The following is a 16,911-nucleotide window of genomic DNA, read 5'->3' on the forward strand; positions in this document are numbered from 1 at the left end:
ATGTATAAAATTAATTTTCTTCAGAGAAATCTCTACACTGGATGAGCTCTCCTAATCAAAATCTAAAGATTTACCTGAGGGGCACTAGTGGCCACCAGGAAAGCATTAGTCCTTCCCGGGTGATCGTAATCGTGCATGGCTGCAGCAACATAAAGAGCCATGAGCTCTAAGGCAGGAATATTCCCCGACAGACATCCATACTTATCATCTGGCACATTATACATTTTTGAAAATACATATCCCATATGTCCATGTGTAAATCCACTGTCAGAATCTGAGAAGAGAAAAATTAAAGTAATAGAAATTTTAAAAACCTATGAAACTGAGAATATTTGTTTTGACTTCCTTATCATAAAACCATGTGTTCCTATCTGGCACAAGGGAGCGCAGAGGTGCTGGATACATACCTGAATCACTTGCTGATCCGTGATCATTAATCACAGTTGAGAGGCCTGGAATAGGTTGGGTAGTAAGATACCAAACAGCATGTAACACATCAGTGGCATGGACTCTGTTGTGATCTGTAACCAATGCAAAGGAACTGTCATCCACTGGTGAACTTTGGGGACCAAGGACTAAGAGTGCCATCTACTGGATAAACAGCTTTGTCCTCGCTTAACACCCCAGTGAATGCCTGCTATACTCTCTCAAATCTTTTTGATTACTCTTCTACTACTCCCCGGTATGCTTTCTAATAAGAAAAAAACAATACTCATTGCCTCCAGTACGCATGATATTCAAAATGGAAAAATTTGTATCTAGAGTCTATCAGAAACCTACTACACGAAACTTACTACACAAAACATCTGTAGTGTTTTCTTTTCATCCTCTGTGTGAGGCCAAGCAGAGAGTCAGAGCAAAAGAAAGAGCCTTGATAGACTTTAAGCAGATCACATTACAATTCATCTCTGACAAATGGAAACCCAGATGTAATCTGTGAATAGAATGAGGGTTCCCATTGTTTTCCTATATCTCTGGCAACACTGAGGTATCTGTCTTAAAGTGATGACATACTGCTAAATCATAGGTAAACACCCCAGAAATTAAATCCAGGGGCCTGGGTTTGGGCTTGAGAAGATCTCTTCAGGAGAGCTTTACTAGAGATGGCCTCCCCAGACTCCCAAGAAGGAAAGAACAAAACCTGTGCCCTTGTGTCACTGCTGGATGTGAACAGTGGTACTGAAAAGTCATCCAAGAGCAGTTTTATTAAGATTAGAGCCCATATACCTGAACATAGATTATCTTCAATGATACAAGCCCATTACATTTATAGATAACTTACAGATAAGACAATTACTATCAGTTTATGTCTGTACCTATGCCATGCAGAGTTGATCATACTAGAATTTTCTGGATTTTGGACAGATATGGATTTGTCTTCAGCTCTGATATTTATTACCCACATTATATGGGGTAAGTTACTCAAAACTCATTTTTCTTATCATGAAAACAAGATAGATTTTAAAGATCTCATTTTCTTTTCTTAAAAACTGTGGGGATAATAGTGCCAATTTCATCATACAATTCTGAGAATCACAGAAGGGACTATGTGTTAACATGCCAATACACAGTAAGCTACCATCCTATCAGATGAGTCTCCTGGAGGAGGAAATATTAATGATAAATATTAATGAGATCAATATTATCCCCATACAAAATATTTTTGATGTACAACAAGACAGCAAATGTGCAGTTCACTGGCTTTCTCCCACAATTAATGATGGATTTGTAAAAACAAAACAAAAAGACAAAGAATTGAATTGTTCAAATAATAGCTATTCTAAGTGTTTGGGGAGGTAGGAGACTGCGATAATCTGGTAGAGGAAGAATGTCACTTGGTAGAGAGGGTGCCACTGTTTGGAGCAAACTTCTCAATTTCCTTTCCTGTTGCAACTGAAGAGATGACTGCATGCAAGGTGGTACCATTCCTGCTGCAAGTCATATAGCCTGTGCATGAGCCCAGCATTGCAAGGGAGGATAGGAACAGCATAGGCAGAGCCTTCTGGGTCATACTGCCCCTCTCCTATCCTGTCTACCTCAAGAGCCAGGCCTGGAAGATTTCATGGGTCATTTTTACAAAATTTTGATGAACAATCTCATCTTAATGATTTGCTTCTGTAAGAGCAAAAGAGAAGAAAAGCTGCCAAACTCATTTTATGAGAACAGGTCCAGCATATGAGAAAAAAAAAAAAAAGAAGGACTCCTTTTGTTTTCTGAGAATAGGTCCAAAAGTAGTAAATAAAACAATAGCTTACCAAATCTAACTGCTTAAACACACATGTCTAGTTACATATGCATATTTCTAGGAGGATTACTCTGTCTTCAATCATGTAAGCAGAATGGAAAACCATCTGCCTTGTCAGCAGTTAATGACATGTTTGCCAAACAAATATTTACTTTGCTATGTACTATGTCCAAGTATTATGCCAAGTGCTTGCATCTCTATTGCCTTTGCATTAACTCTCTGGTGACCCAGCTAGGAAAAAAGCTAGCCAGGTCAACCTAAGACATTGAGAGGTTTTCATATAATATATGAATGTGCTCAAAGAGTTCTTTTTATTTGTTCTGGCCACAGCCAGGAACTGAAAGTGATTTTTAAAAAAAGATTAATAGGACTATTTTTATTTCACCCTTTTTATCATCCTTATCATTTCATTTCTGCATTTTGGACCAATCCCTAAAATTCTAGTAATTCCCACATCTATGTGGCAAGATGCCCTCCTTCCTTGACAAACACACAAGTACACACTAACATGTAATACACAACCTGCCACCTTTCTAGAGTTGGCCATCTCCCTCTTCTACCTTGATATTTTTCAACTTCTTCCAAAACTAAAAAACAGAGTTGACCTGAACTATTGGAGGGGTTGGGGTTGTATGTCAATTTTATAGATTTTAGAACCAAGTTTATAGATTTTTTAACTTAAAATTCTATCTGTGCTTCTATGTACCATAAAGAAAAGGAAAGTAGTAAAGAATAGAAACAACATTTTTAAATTTTTTTATTTCTTGCAATACTATGGGATTGAACCCAGGGGTGCTCTACCATTCAGTTACATCCCCAGCCCTTTTTATTTTTCAACTGGGTCTTGCTAAGTTGTGGAGACTGGCCTCAAACTTGTGATCTTTCTGCCTTGGCCTCCTGAGTAGCTGCAATTACAGGTGTGCACCACCATGCCTGGCTGAAAGCACACTTAGAGCAGTTTTTTCCCCCCCCACTTTGGAATGTATCTTTAATATACTATAATAGTTTTGCCCTTCCAGTTTGTTTCATGTCACCTTAGCATCTAACTGATCAGTGGGTCCTTCACTTGTGGCTGAACTGAACTGAGTTAACACAGGCCAACTCTGCTCTCACTACTGACATTAATAGCTCCATGACCATAGGCACTTCTGAGCCATTCCATTCTCCACACTTCTCAAACTGAAACAATAAGAATGAGAAGATTCAACAACAACAACAAAAAATCTATTATAGGGAGGAAAGTCTTTGCAATCAGAAAAAGCATCCTAAAACAAACAAACAACAACAAAAATCCCCAAAACGTTGGATCTTTGAAGGGACATGACTTGATGATTATCTTCTTTAGTAGCCAAAATGCCCAGGTGAAAAGGATTATGAATATTACCAAATATTATTATTTATCTCCCTGTACAAATGAGTATTAACCATGCTTCACTTGTGCTGATAGTTTATGCTAAAAGATGTGAAAAATTATATTTATATCAGTGAGTTGACTATATTTATGTCTTTCTCCAGTGCCACTTCATAGTTTTTCTTCCCTATTTCCTTCTCATATCTGCTTCCAGATTATTCAATTTTTAGTCAAAATTTAAAATGTAAAAGCATTTACACTTTCCCTTGTCTCATGAAAATTTTAAAAGGTGTACTTAGCATTATGATAAAAAATCAGTTTCTAATATTTTCATTAATTATCCTATTACAGTGAACACATTTCTATTTTAACTTTGGTTCCTAGTTTTTTATTATTTATGGATTTATTTAAATAGAGCCATTATAAATATAATTATTTAATAGCAAATGTTAAAATAATTAGCTAAAGAGCAAATTTTTGTATGTGCTAATTAAAACAAATACGTAAAGCTCTTACTAAATACCATATTAGTCTTAAAGTACAACCCCAGTCCATAAAAGTGATCACCAATCAAAATCTTTCCTGAGAAATGTAAATAAATTTCTTTATAAAAAGCGTCTGGGACTTCTATAGCACAAGTAAGTTTATTCTAGCAATGTCTTTTGATACGGAATGCAGAACTTTCTATCACATAAAAAATTCATTTGTAGCACATAAAAGTACAATAAGAAAATTAAACTGAATAATAGACTACAGAATCTGAAAATTTCTTGTACTTGAATACTGGCCATTCTTCACTATCATTTAATGATACATGACTTAGAGAAAAATTGGGAGTTATTTTATCTGTGGAGTCTAATATCAATTCAGATTCAATAAAACTTGGCGAAGACTAATAGTATCACTAATATGTATTTGAAAATACAACATTTATTTAAAAATTCAGTCTGTTGACTAGCTGTTCTTAGTGCTTCCAGTGGCTTCATTTCTGTAAAAGTTTATTTACATAACTCATTGACTTTAAGAAATCACTGACACTTATGTCAATCACTGGCATCCAACCAGGGTGAGCCTTAGGGAAACTGTACTAAGAAAGGTTTATCTCAAGATGCCTTCAAACAATCCTCTCTCATCATTCTCTTCCAACTTCCACACACTCATCAGCCAGACTTTCTCAAGGGGTCTGGTGTTGTTAAGCTCCTCTTTCTTCTATTCCACTATCCTACTTTTTCTGCATTAGTTGCTAATGATTCAATATACTAACACCCACAGCAAATTTGACAGCATTATTCCACAAACCATTTATACTTACAAGGAATATCCCTGTATCCAATCTCCAAAGCATGAAAATAATTCATAAATTCTCTAATTGGAATTTTAAAAGCTTCAAAGAGACCCATATCTTCAAAAAGTCTGTATGATACCTGTAGAACAGAAAGACAAAAGCTTGCAAAACATCCCTCAGTGAGTTAGACTTAAGGAGAACAAAGTGTGCATTCCATCAACAATATTAATTTATTACCAATAGAGAAACCGCCTGGGAATAATAAATCAAGTTCACATGGAGGACTTTTATGTGCTGAGCCCTGCAGTTCCTTACAACAAGGGATATGTCACCTAGATTTAAGAGCAAAGACTATGCATGTATCCAAAAACCTTCAAAGATCCCTAGTATACCTAAAGTAATGCACTAAGCCAATAAAGTGAGTGGATATTGGTAAACAGGAAATGATGCATACTAAGTGGCTGATTGCATAATGCACACAGTAAGAACTAAAGGGTGAGATAAGCTTTAACTTTGGTGAATTATGTTTAATAATAATAATGATGATGATAATAATAATAAGCATCAGCAGAAAGCTTTTCAGAGATAAAGCATTCACAGTTGTGCCCTGGTGAAGAATAAAGGGAAAGAATTATGGGGGAGAGCAAAAGGGTAGCTTTGATTAATACAGGTGGAGGGAAATGATTTATTATATAATTCATTATGGAAAACGGAGTGTAGCTCTTTTCTTTCACTGATCTTTTCTCTTTGTTCTTCAAATATCTATTTTCCTTCCAGTTGTTTTCACAGTTCTGAGGACTCAAATCAAGTAAATACCTTTGGAAATAATTAGTGCATATGACATGCAAAAGATAGAGAAAGAAAAAAAACTAATATGGAGTAGAAGGTGGCAATGAAGACACACATGGTCATTTATGTGGCAGAATGGAGGACAGAACCATCCCAAATGGCCTTACTCTTTGACTCAAAGTCCTAGTGTGGGACAATTTAGGACATGTTCAGAAAGAATTATTCATCCTTTTTATTACCTACAGTCCTTCTTAAAATTCGTTTGAGATATTACTTCTAAATCTTCAATATATTACTTCATATTAAATCTTTTCTTACTGTAAGTATGTCTATTCAAATTCACTACTATTCTTTTAATTGTAAATTCAGTACTTATAAATCATATACATTATACCTGTATATATACATATACACAAATACTATAAAATATTTATAAATATTTATAAAATATAAAATATGTATAAATATATATTTCCAATATTTATTTATTGAATGCCTATTATATGCCAATTTTCTATGCCTGTAGCATATATGTATGTGATACTAACATGCAAAATGCATAAACATATATGTATATACATTTAAATTCACATACACAACAAATAAAGATCTCCTCTTTCTTGGAGCTTATAGCCTAGCAGAGGAGGACAGGAAGCAATAGACATAACAAATGTTATTACCATGTCAGAAAGTGGTAAGTCACATGAAGAAAAGAAAAAGAGTAGGTATGGAGAACTGGGAAGACAGAACAGGTGCTTTCAAATATGGTGCTTAGACTGGGCAGAATCACATTCACAAATTGCCTTTTGAGCAAAGAATTGAAGGAGGTGTGGAATGAGACACATGTATACCTGAGAAAAGTTTTTTCTATGTAAAGTGTCAGTACAAAGACCTGGAGGTATGCTCACTAGACCTAAGAAACAGCAAGCAGGTTGATATGCCCAAAACATAGAAACCAAGGACAGGAATAAAATAGAAGTCCCATAGGGTGAGACTGGTGCAGGGACCGTCTTAGTGATTTACAGCCAGATAAACCCAGGTAAGCACTTTTAATAAGTGAGGCAAGGAGTCACCAAAGAGACTGGAGAAGTGAAAAGGCTTGGTCTTAATTTTAAAAGGAACACAGTGCCTGCATTTGAGGAAAAGATTGGATGTTACTGTATACAATCTTCAATTCAATTTCTGCTGACTTTTCTCCACTCTGAATGACAAGGACATTTAACTTTTTTCCTTTTCTGTGTAACAACTCTACCTCTTTTCTTTAAAAATGCAACAGCAGTTTTGTTGTACAATATTCCAAGCTATTTCTTCTTTTAGTGATCTCTTCTGCACTACTGCTTAGATGATAATGTTCTTTATTTATGAGTTCAGAATTAGCATATGTAAAATTATGAATGGTTGTTTTGAACAGCTTGTTGGTGAAAATTCTTCTGTTTTAAAATCACACTTTAGAATATACTTGTCTTAATTTTTCATTTTATCTTTGAAATGTTTTCTTGTTTATAAGCACCGAAGGGATTTAACTATGCATGTGACTTTAATAGTAATAGCAGCAAGAGTAGCAGCAATAGCTACAACACACACACACACACACACACACTCACACACACACAGCATTAAATGAGGAGCTTGCTTTAAGGGGTTTATACAAATAATTATTTACATTAAATCAATCATCTAGCACTAACTACTAATATCTGAAAGCCAAGAAAAATAATGTACAGAAAGGATGAGTGACTTGTCCAAGATTACATGGCTGATAGATAAGACCCACACAGATAGATAAACCACACATTTTGGTTTGAGATTTTGTACTCTTAACTGCTTCAAATCCTAACCCCCAACCACTGCCCTCATACTGGGAAACCAACACTGTTAGAATTGCAAATTAAAGTTTCCTATGGTTCCCTTTAAACATTTCAAAGATAAAATGAAAAATTAAGACCAGAGGATATTTTAAAGTATGATTTTAAAACAGGAGAATTTTTAGCAACAAGTTGCTAAAAACAACCATTCATAATTTTATATATGGTAAATCCAAACTCATAAATAAAGAACATTATTGACTGGGTAAATATTGGTAACTGAAAAGAGTAAACTCAATTTCAAAATCTGAAAAATGTCCTTTTAAATTTGTTAGAATAAACATGATAATCTTCATCAAAAGAGAAGCAGTGTATTAAGGCTGAGAAGTTGTTTCCATTGCACACATCTCCTTAAAAATCTTTTGAAGTGAGACTTTCTGTGTGTAGTCTCAGCCAAAAGGTGATTTTTGGAATGTCCATGTTAATTCATTTCAGCTGTCCTTACATCACACTACTGGGGGCAGGGAGGGAGGAAGATAGAAAGAAGAAAAAGAAGAAGTCTTTCCTGTAATCCAAGTTTCAGGATTTTTGTACTTGTAAACTCAAGAAAAAAAATCATAAAGTTCTACTTAGCAAGGCAAAGGAAGTGGCACCTTCTCAAAGTTCAGTGTTTTTGCAAACTGGGACAGTAGTAACTGATGTAAATTCTGATAAAAAGATACATTAATGAATTTTGTTGAAATCTACATGTTAATTACCCGGAATCTTTCTCATCTCTAGTGGTATCTTTGACACTTGAAAACTACTTTGTCAGGGTTGGGGGGAGCTCAGTGGTAAAGCATGTGTTTAGTTGTGGCAAGACCCTCAGCACTGTAAAAAAAAAAGGAAAGCACTTGAACAATACTGGTCAAGTTCGAACCTCCTATGTCTCCAGCTCTGAGAACTTTAAGCACCTGCACTGATGTTCAGTATGCTGTCACGAATGCTATAAAACTGACTGCTGTAATAACCATTTGTCTACTTGTCAGACTCCCACTTTGGAGACATATAATAAATTAATATGCTTTTCAAGTTGCTGAGAAGAACCTGAATGTAAAAAAGTCCAAGGTTCTGATATGAATAAATCCACATATTTACTCTATGACTCTGAAACATCCTCTTTCAAGCCTTAGTTTCTTCTTCTTCTGTAAAATAGAGATTTAAAAAAAAAAAATCCTGCACCAAATTGACGACGATCAAGAGTTTGTAACACACCTATCAAACACCAAATGATGCAAAAGTCGTCTCCATAGCTGGGAACACAATCTCCAACCAAAAAGAGGAAGATGACTTCTTGAACCTCTGCAATATCTTGTGGCAACATTATAGGAAGGACCCTTCACTCAGGGTCGGAACTGCAATCGGTTTCAGAAAATGGCATACAAAATGTCCTGGGAGTTATAAGGCTACCGTGGACCAGATGAAAAAGCTGCCCTTGAACCTGACCTCAAGATAAGGAGCACAGAAGACATTGCTGAGCACTCAGGAGAAAGGAAGTTGATGGAAGGGACATACAACTCCCAGGAAAAGCCAAGGACTGACATGAAGTCCCTGACACCTTCATGGTCAGGGTCCAGCAGAAGCCACAGCTGCACATTGCATAGACTGGAATCATTCTGAGTTTCTAGTCCATCGATGAGTCCAGCACACCCCTCCTGCATGCACCTAATTGATCTGCCATTATTTTGATACCTCTTCCCTACTAGATTGTGAATTCCATCAGGGCAAGGAAAATCTTCTCTTCCTGAAGACTAGATTAGTTCTCTGTACAAAGTTTAGTTGTTTTTAGTATTTCTGCTATTATATTTATCCATATCTATATTTTAAATAAGCTGGTAAATTACTGAATCGTGCCCTTTAAAACTGTGTATATTTTGGTAGGTATTTGATACTTCAGCAAATTCATCACTTTGTTTTGGTTTTTGAAACAAACCTGTCCAAATTCTTAATTTCGGTGTGTTTTCTTTCTCCCTCAGCAAAACAAACATTTATTTGGGAAACTTCAAAAGTAGCATAGCTTAAAGGAAACAATATTAAAAGATTTGTTATACAGTAACACTACGCCTTCTATATTTCTTGTGATAAAAGGTGTTTTTGATGTTCAAATACAGAGAACTACATTCGATGTATTTCTTACAATACAGAGACATATTTCTGTATAATATTTTATTTTTGATGAGAACTGACCAGGGTAATATATTGAGAAGTTAAAAAATAGTCACAAAAAGTAATCATAGAAAATAAATTAGTGTTTGTCAATAGATATTTTCTTTGGGGGCTTGAATCACCTATTATTTTGCTTAACTCCATGAATTTTATCAATGTGTCCATCTTGCTTATGATTCCCCATCCTCCTTCCCCTAATTCCTCTTTAAAAGGTACATAACACTTTAATTGTAGAGTATGGTATTCTGCTCAATGGAAGTTCCAATTTCTTTTGTTAGCCCACTATAACAGATTGTAGTGTCCTCAAACTTCCTTTGTCAGAGCTGGGCGCTGTGGCACATGCCTGTAATCCCAGCAGCTCGAGAGACTGAGGTAGGAGGACTGAAAGTTCAAGTCAGCCTCAGCAACTCATGAGCCCCTCTCTCTAAATAAAAGATAAATAAACAGGTTGGGAATGTGGCTCAGTGGTTAAGCACACTTGGGTTCAATCCCTGGTACCAGAACAAACAAACAGAAATACTTCCTTTGTCCATATAACACATACCCACAGATGTTAAGAAGATACAATGCTTTCAGCAACTGAAGGATTGTGTGGCTGATATTCAAAGTCAAATGTGTGAATAAATTTTCTTACCTGACTAAGGATACGGCCACATTTTCTTCCTATATTTTCCACTAAATCAAAAATTGGAAAATTCCAACTATTGAGCTGTTCCATAATTGAGTCCAGGTTCTCCATGACTAGAGGTTCGGGAGCAAGAATTGGTTTGTCCTATAATGAAGGTTAAAATATTTTAATGACATGAAGATTTCTACAAAACAATGCATGCTTTGGTGAATCCCATTAACAACTGAGTTATCTGAAATAATTGGCCTAAAACTTTACAGTGAATCTTAAAAACAACAATGACAAATCAAGATAGGCAAAACACTGGCCCCAGAGTGAAAAGCATCTAATGTGGTTTTGGACTGTGAATCTTACATGGCGAGGTGCCTGCCTGTCCCTGCTCCATATCACACCTGCAAAACATGGATGATTCTTCCACAAGTCAAAGTAATTGCTTTTGCATCTATGCAAGGTTCTTTGATAAAGACTCAATGACTTCAGAATACTCTGAAATTTTATATAAACATATCTTTTTCTATACTTGTATAAATTTTTATAGGATAAAGGTTGCTGGCTTATATTGGACTCTCAAAAGAAACCCATGAGTGGGGAGGGGGCCGCTAATCACCCCTACTTAATTAATTGAATATACATAGCAATGCTTCAAATCAGTATTAATCCTGCAGAATTCCAGTTCCTGCATTTTTAAAGTATTTTAATTTAATTATGTGACCTACTATTTGCTGAGAAAAATGCACTATATAAATGGAAAGACACTTTGTGACTGGACCCAAATCAGGACACTCATAAGCCTACATTTACTGCCCTCTCCCCAAGAAACATAAGGAAAATACTATTTTACCTGAAAAATTGACTCTAAAATATAAGTGGTAAATATAGGAAAAGAAAAATGATGGCAGCAGTTGATGATCATGTGACAGCCAATTATTTTCTAGCATTTGTTGTCTCCCGCAAATTAATCTGACTCAAATATGCTTCCAACCTTCTTATATAAATCTCTTCAAACACACAAAATAAGTCATCATTTAAGAATCTCTTAGCAAGTGTCAATATAAATCTTCCTTACTAGAACAAGGAAAATAAATAGCAGCTCTCTTCCAAAATCAAGGAGGTGCTAAAGAAAAAAAACAGCAGATGTACTAAGAAAATCTCTTTCTGTATTTCCTTATTTCTTTATAAAATATTTAACTAAATTTTTTCCTGTGCTGATTTAGACTACTTGATTGGGTATGAAATCTCTAGAATTATTTATAAAGATAAATGCTTTGCACTTTTCACCACCCAATATTACAACCATAAAGAGATCAATAGGCTCAGCTGGAGAAATTGTACTGATATACATGGGTAGGGCCACAACATGTGGGGTCCAAATGAGATGCATCTATAAATCTAATGATTCAGGGAACTACTTCTAAGCCAATCTCCTCTGTAACTAAAGCCAGTTTCTCAAGTAAATGGATGAGTTGAGTGATAAGGAGCTACCAGGAATATCATGGCCTCTGGAGGGTAGGTGCCACAAGCTGATGTTTTCCTCAGTGGCTCTGTTGGGCATTCGGCCTCATCTTCATTCTGTACAATGTCGCTGCTGTCACTGTTGTTATTGGTTTCATAATCAGAGGTAACTTGGGCAGTGTCATCTGTAATGAAAAGAGAACAGCTTGCCATGGGACCTGCAATGGGGGAAGGGGTCTCATGTAACAAAATTTCCTAAGATTCATCTCCATATGCCATAACATTTAGGGGAATATTGTTTTCAGGTGCTCACACACTAGGATCATAAAGTAAGAAAAGGACAGGTTTTACCCCAATAAAATAGATAGGAAATATAATCTGTGCTTTATGTGACATTCAATAATCCCTCAATAATATTTTTTAGACCAGTACTTTGTATTTTTTTAAAAATCCTCTGACTTTATATTTCAGTTTCCTCTTTTTTTTTTTCTCCCAATACAGTAAACCACTAAGTAGCTAATTGATACACTAATTCTAGAATGGTGACTCAGGTGGGAGAAATTGAGCTGCACGCCTAGGAATGGTGGATAGAACATGAAGCAACGGAATGTGGTTAGGAGCATGGCAGACCCTGTGTATCCAATCTTATTTCTTAGGAGGCTTTGGCTTCCTTCCTCCACTGCCACAAACTGTGCTGATAGAATGACTAACCAGAAAATACCAAGTATCTAGAGGACATGCTCCTGGGGCAAAGAGATCAATAATTTTCTAGGAGCTGAATGAAGTTTACTAAGTGCTTGCTTCGTGCTAGGTACCGCTCAAAGCATTTGATTTGTACTAACACATTTAATTTTCTCAACAATCCCATGGGGAAAGTATAGGATTGTATTACTATTATCTCTACTTTTCGGATATGAAACAGGGGAAAAGAAAAAATTAGTAAATTGCTTACACTCACAGTCAATAAATTCTGCCACTAGAATTTGAGCTCGGGAAATCTGATTCTATATAGAGTTTATATACTTGGTTTTTGATTAAGTCTAGCTTTGGTTTCTTTTGTGATTTCCCTGGTCTATAAAATCTCTGTCTTCTCCAAAATCACAAAGATTTGTTCCTGTTTTATTCCTAAAGCTTTATCATTTTCAGCTTTTAAGTTTAGGTCTGTGCTCCACTTAAAAGGTGTTTTTACATGGTGTGAGATAAAAGGTAAAGTTCATTTTCCTCCCAAACACATTTGGATTGCTTGACATCTTTGTATAAAAATCAAATGACCACGCAGGTCTGGGTCTATTTTGATGATTTTTGGTTTAGTCCATTTGATTTGCTTGCTGACTCTTGGGTCAATAACCACACTCTCTTAATGACTATAGCTTAAGTCTTGAAGTCAAGGGAAGTGTACCTCCCTCAAACTTTGTTCTCCCTTGTCAAGATTGCTTTATGTATTCTAGGTTTGTTGTGTGTCTTTATACATATAGTAACTGATTTTTCTTAAATTGCAAGTGAATAATGACTGTTGTTCTAGAGCCTGTACTAGTCAGAAATATATTTACAGAATTTTCCCAAACACTCATTTTTCTTCTTTCCCATGCATCTGTTTTTATGTTAAAATTAGATACTGTATGAAGCTTGTCTTAAAATAAAAAAAATCAAAAGGGCTGGGCATGTGGCTGAGTGACTAAGTTCCCCTGGGTTCAATCCCTGCTACTAAAAAAAGCACTTAGGTACAGTATGAAAATGTAATTGACAAGGTTCAATTCCAGAATCTATATAAAAAAATGAAGAAGCCACATTCAAGAGACCACAAAGGTAAAATATTTCCCTTATTTTATCAGCCCCAGTAGAATTAGAGGAAGATCAGGAACACACATAAAGTATTCTGAGTCCTCATAGTGCTCCACTATCAAACAAGCACCGCACAGAGAATTTTCCACTGGTTTCTCCTTCCCTATGCCTCTTCCCCCTTTGTATACAGCACAATATTATCATAGAAAAATTACATCACTCAATATTTATTGAGTGGCTACCAAGAAATGCTGGAACAGATAACTGATAATTATGAGATAGCTTTATTACCCTAAAGTCTATAATTCATAGACATTTCCAACTTTGTGTACTTTTAGGACTGTATGAACAAAAATAAAAAATAATCATTATAGTAATTACCAGCAAACACTAACTACTTATGGTGAACCAGATGCTATAATAAGTAATAAATGTTTCATCTCCTTTAATTAATTTCTTCGTCCTCTGTGGTAGGTACTATTGGTATTCTAGTATTCTGCAGTTAAGGAACTAGATCTAGATTATCAGTAAGCAGGTTACAGAATCGGGGTATGAACCAGGATGCAATACCCATCTTCTCATTCTCTCCATAATACCTCCTCAAGGAAAACCCACATTAAGTTTACAGTGAGAAAAGGAGGGTAATTTCTCAGGGTCTGTGATGGTATTCTCTAAAGAGAACCTACAGTGAATGACTCTCCAATGTACAAAGAAGGACAAACAAAATAACATTTTTTATATAGTTTTAATTACCTTGTAAAACAGCCTCTCACTTAAAAAAAAAAAAAAAAAACACAATTTGTATAGCAACATTATGGACAGCTTAGCACCAAAACTTTACGACGATTAAATCTGTATAGTAGGGTTATGAATAATTTTGATTTTCTTTCTTGTATTTTTAAATTTACAAATAAAAAAAAACCCAGGAAAATGGGTTACCTTTTGGATCAGGAAAAGAAATGAAGTAAGATAATTCCCATTTTGTGGAAAAGGATCCAAAATGATGATTTACCTGTTCTGCTTGCTGTCCGAGTGGTTGTGCCAGCTCTCTCCAGGGGCCCATCAGCAGGATTCCCTTGGGAATATGGTCTGCCACAGCTGAGAAATATTGGAAAAGTCATAGTATATTTTTCTCTTTTCAAAATACCAAACATGTACACAATCTTTGTGTACACTGAGATAGACACAGGGCTGAGGATGTAGCTCAGTGGCAGAGCTCTTGCCTTGTATGTTCTAGGCCTTGGCTTTAATCCCCAGTACCACAGAACAAAAGACAGACATCTACAATAACATTACTTTTACTTATTTGTCATGGAAAAATTCATTTTGTTTTATACATGGATGCTAACAGGCAGTCTACTGCTTTTGTTTTTATGAGCGAATAATAAACAGAGGGATTAGAAATTTCATCTGCCTCCCATTCTCCTTCTCTCTACAGTCTAGACCATATTTGAGGTAAAATTGTGGTAAAATTTTGTTACATTATTTGGGAGAAAACTGGGGTAGACTGCCAACTGTTTATAGCAGTGATTCTGGGGAGGCTGATTCTGGGGAGGCTGATGGAATATCTTTGTACCTGCTTAAAAATTTCTGTATTAGATTTATTTTTACAGATATTTTAAGAAAGCATGTGTTAATTTTTATTTTTGCTAAAAAATGAAAGTGAATTCATTTTTAAGATCAATCGGTAACCTCTCTAGACTCTAAGGAAATGAACCAAGAGATAAACACTTTGGTGATGAGTGAATGTATGGTTGACTAGATGTGGTGCTGGTTGAGAAAGATGGACCAGTGAGGCACCGTGTGGGTGACCAAGAACATCAAAAACACTTGGGAGGTGAATGGTTCCCCTCAGCAGAAGGCGTTGAAGAATGTGGGATATGTATTTTTCTTTTCTCAACAACTTTCCTGTTTTATTAGTTCAAAAGTAACTCCAAATGGTTGGGCAGATGGGGTGCTCTCTTCTTCCTTTTGAGACACTTCATGATTAAATTTTAATTCTGAATTTTGCCACTAAGTTCTATTTTTCTATTTATAGAAAAGATGAAGAATACGATCTTCTATGGAAGACTCTCAACCAAGAGTCTCAGAAGACTTTTTTTGGTCTGTTAGTTATTTACAGATCACCCACTCAAATAAAAAGAAATGAGTGAGTTTATTGTCTAATATATTAAATGTCTCATCACTTCTCTCTCCATTATGCATGTGTGTGCAATAAAGAAAAGCATTTTCTGGCTAGAGAATATCTTCATACTAAGTAAATTTACTGGTCAACCCTTGAATGTCAATAGAAAGCATTATATAAAAATCATTTTTTTAAAGGATGAAATACTATCTCTTTCCTTTAGGGAATCAAAAGACAACAGAGAATAAATAGAAAAAGGGAGTGCATGCAACTGACGGATGGTCTTCCATTCTCAGGTGCAGATTGGTAGAAGGAGAGTTTATTAGTTTACAGATTTTTCATTGCAAGATAATACCTAAAAAGTAATACTGAAATTAGAGTTCAAATATATCAGCTCCTGTGCCAAAAAAATGGCTTGTTGCATAGACATCACAGCAGCCAAGAGACTGGGACTCAATGCCAAACCCTTCGAGTTCAGCAGGGGAAACCACAATAATTAGTCGTGTGTTTTTGGACCTCTCTGTGCCTACATGGGTGGCTGCCTTGAAGGAAATAATAAAACCTGGTTTGAATTATAGATTTATGAAGCCCAAACAAATAAAACACACACTACTGGATTTATAAACATTACTGAACAAGTAGACAGTGAAATCCCCTTGTTTTTCTCTGAAACCTCTTTTATAAAAATCCCATTACATTCTTCCCGCCAAGATCACAAAAAAATAGGCTACGATGAGGAAAGCTCCATGGGAGGAAGGTCTTTCCTGAACATCCCTCTCCTTTCTTTAGGCAGCTTATTTCCCACAAGTCTGGAGTCCAGAGTGGGAGGGCTCCCTAGAAAAGCTGGAAGCAGATGTCCTCAATGCAGATTGCTCTAAGGGGCTCCATTGTGGCCCAGAGCACACCCACCAATCCTGCTTCTTCAGTTAGTCCTGTCTGACATTAGATTCCTGGGCAAGGATAGGGTGCTAGCCCATGAAACTGGCTTTGTCGTTAAAGTTCAGAACACAAGGGATAAAATAAAAATTGAGAGGTGTTCTTTTAGCACAACTTCTCAGAGCTTTGAATAAGATGATTCATGTTGAGAGTCTCCAACAGAGAAAGATGCTGTATCTCCTAGACATTCTATTACAGAACAAGTGTTTTGGGGAAGTTAGTGTCCTTCAGAAATTATTTTATTAAAAGTGGCTGACAAAGAGAGGAAGGAACCATTTTAAGATGGCAGACTAAGTTTTCAACTCAGT

General features: G+C 35.8%; 1 protein-coding gene across 1 annotated transcript in view; it reads right to left on the reverse strand.

Annotated features, from left to right (window-relative positions):
- The window catches only part of Pde3a (phosphodiesterase 3A), a 312,546-nt gene that overhangs the window by 15,995 nt on the left and 279,640 nt on the right, over nucleotides 1-16,911 (reverse strand). The window contains exons 8-13 of the mRNA XM_013360177.4: nucleotides 14,555-14,640; nucleotides 11,791-11,945; nucleotides 10,315-10,452; nucleotides 4,909-5,020; nucleotides 408-521; nucleotides 75-274 (exon numbers count right to left, since the gene is read on the reverse strand). Coding sequence (XP_013215631.3) covers nucleotides 75-274; nucleotides 408-521; nucleotides 4,909-5,020; nucleotides 10,315-10,452; nucleotides 11,791-11,945; nucleotides 14,555-14,640 — 805 coding nt within the window. The remainder of the gene's footprint in view (nucleotides 1-74; nucleotides 275-407; nucleotides 522-4,908; nucleotides 5,021-10,314; nucleotides 10,453-11,790; nucleotides 11,946-14,554; nucleotides 14,641-16,911) is intronic.

Source organism: Ictidomys tridecemlineatus, chromosome 6 (assembly GCF_052094955.1).
Source record: "Ictidomys tridecemlineatus isolate mIctTri1 chromosome 6, mIctTri1.hap1, whole genome shotgun sequence".
Taxonomy (NCBI): domain Eukaryota; kingdom Metazoa; phylum Chordata; class Mammalia; order Rodentia; family Sciuridae; genus Ictidomys; species Ictidomys tridecemlineatus.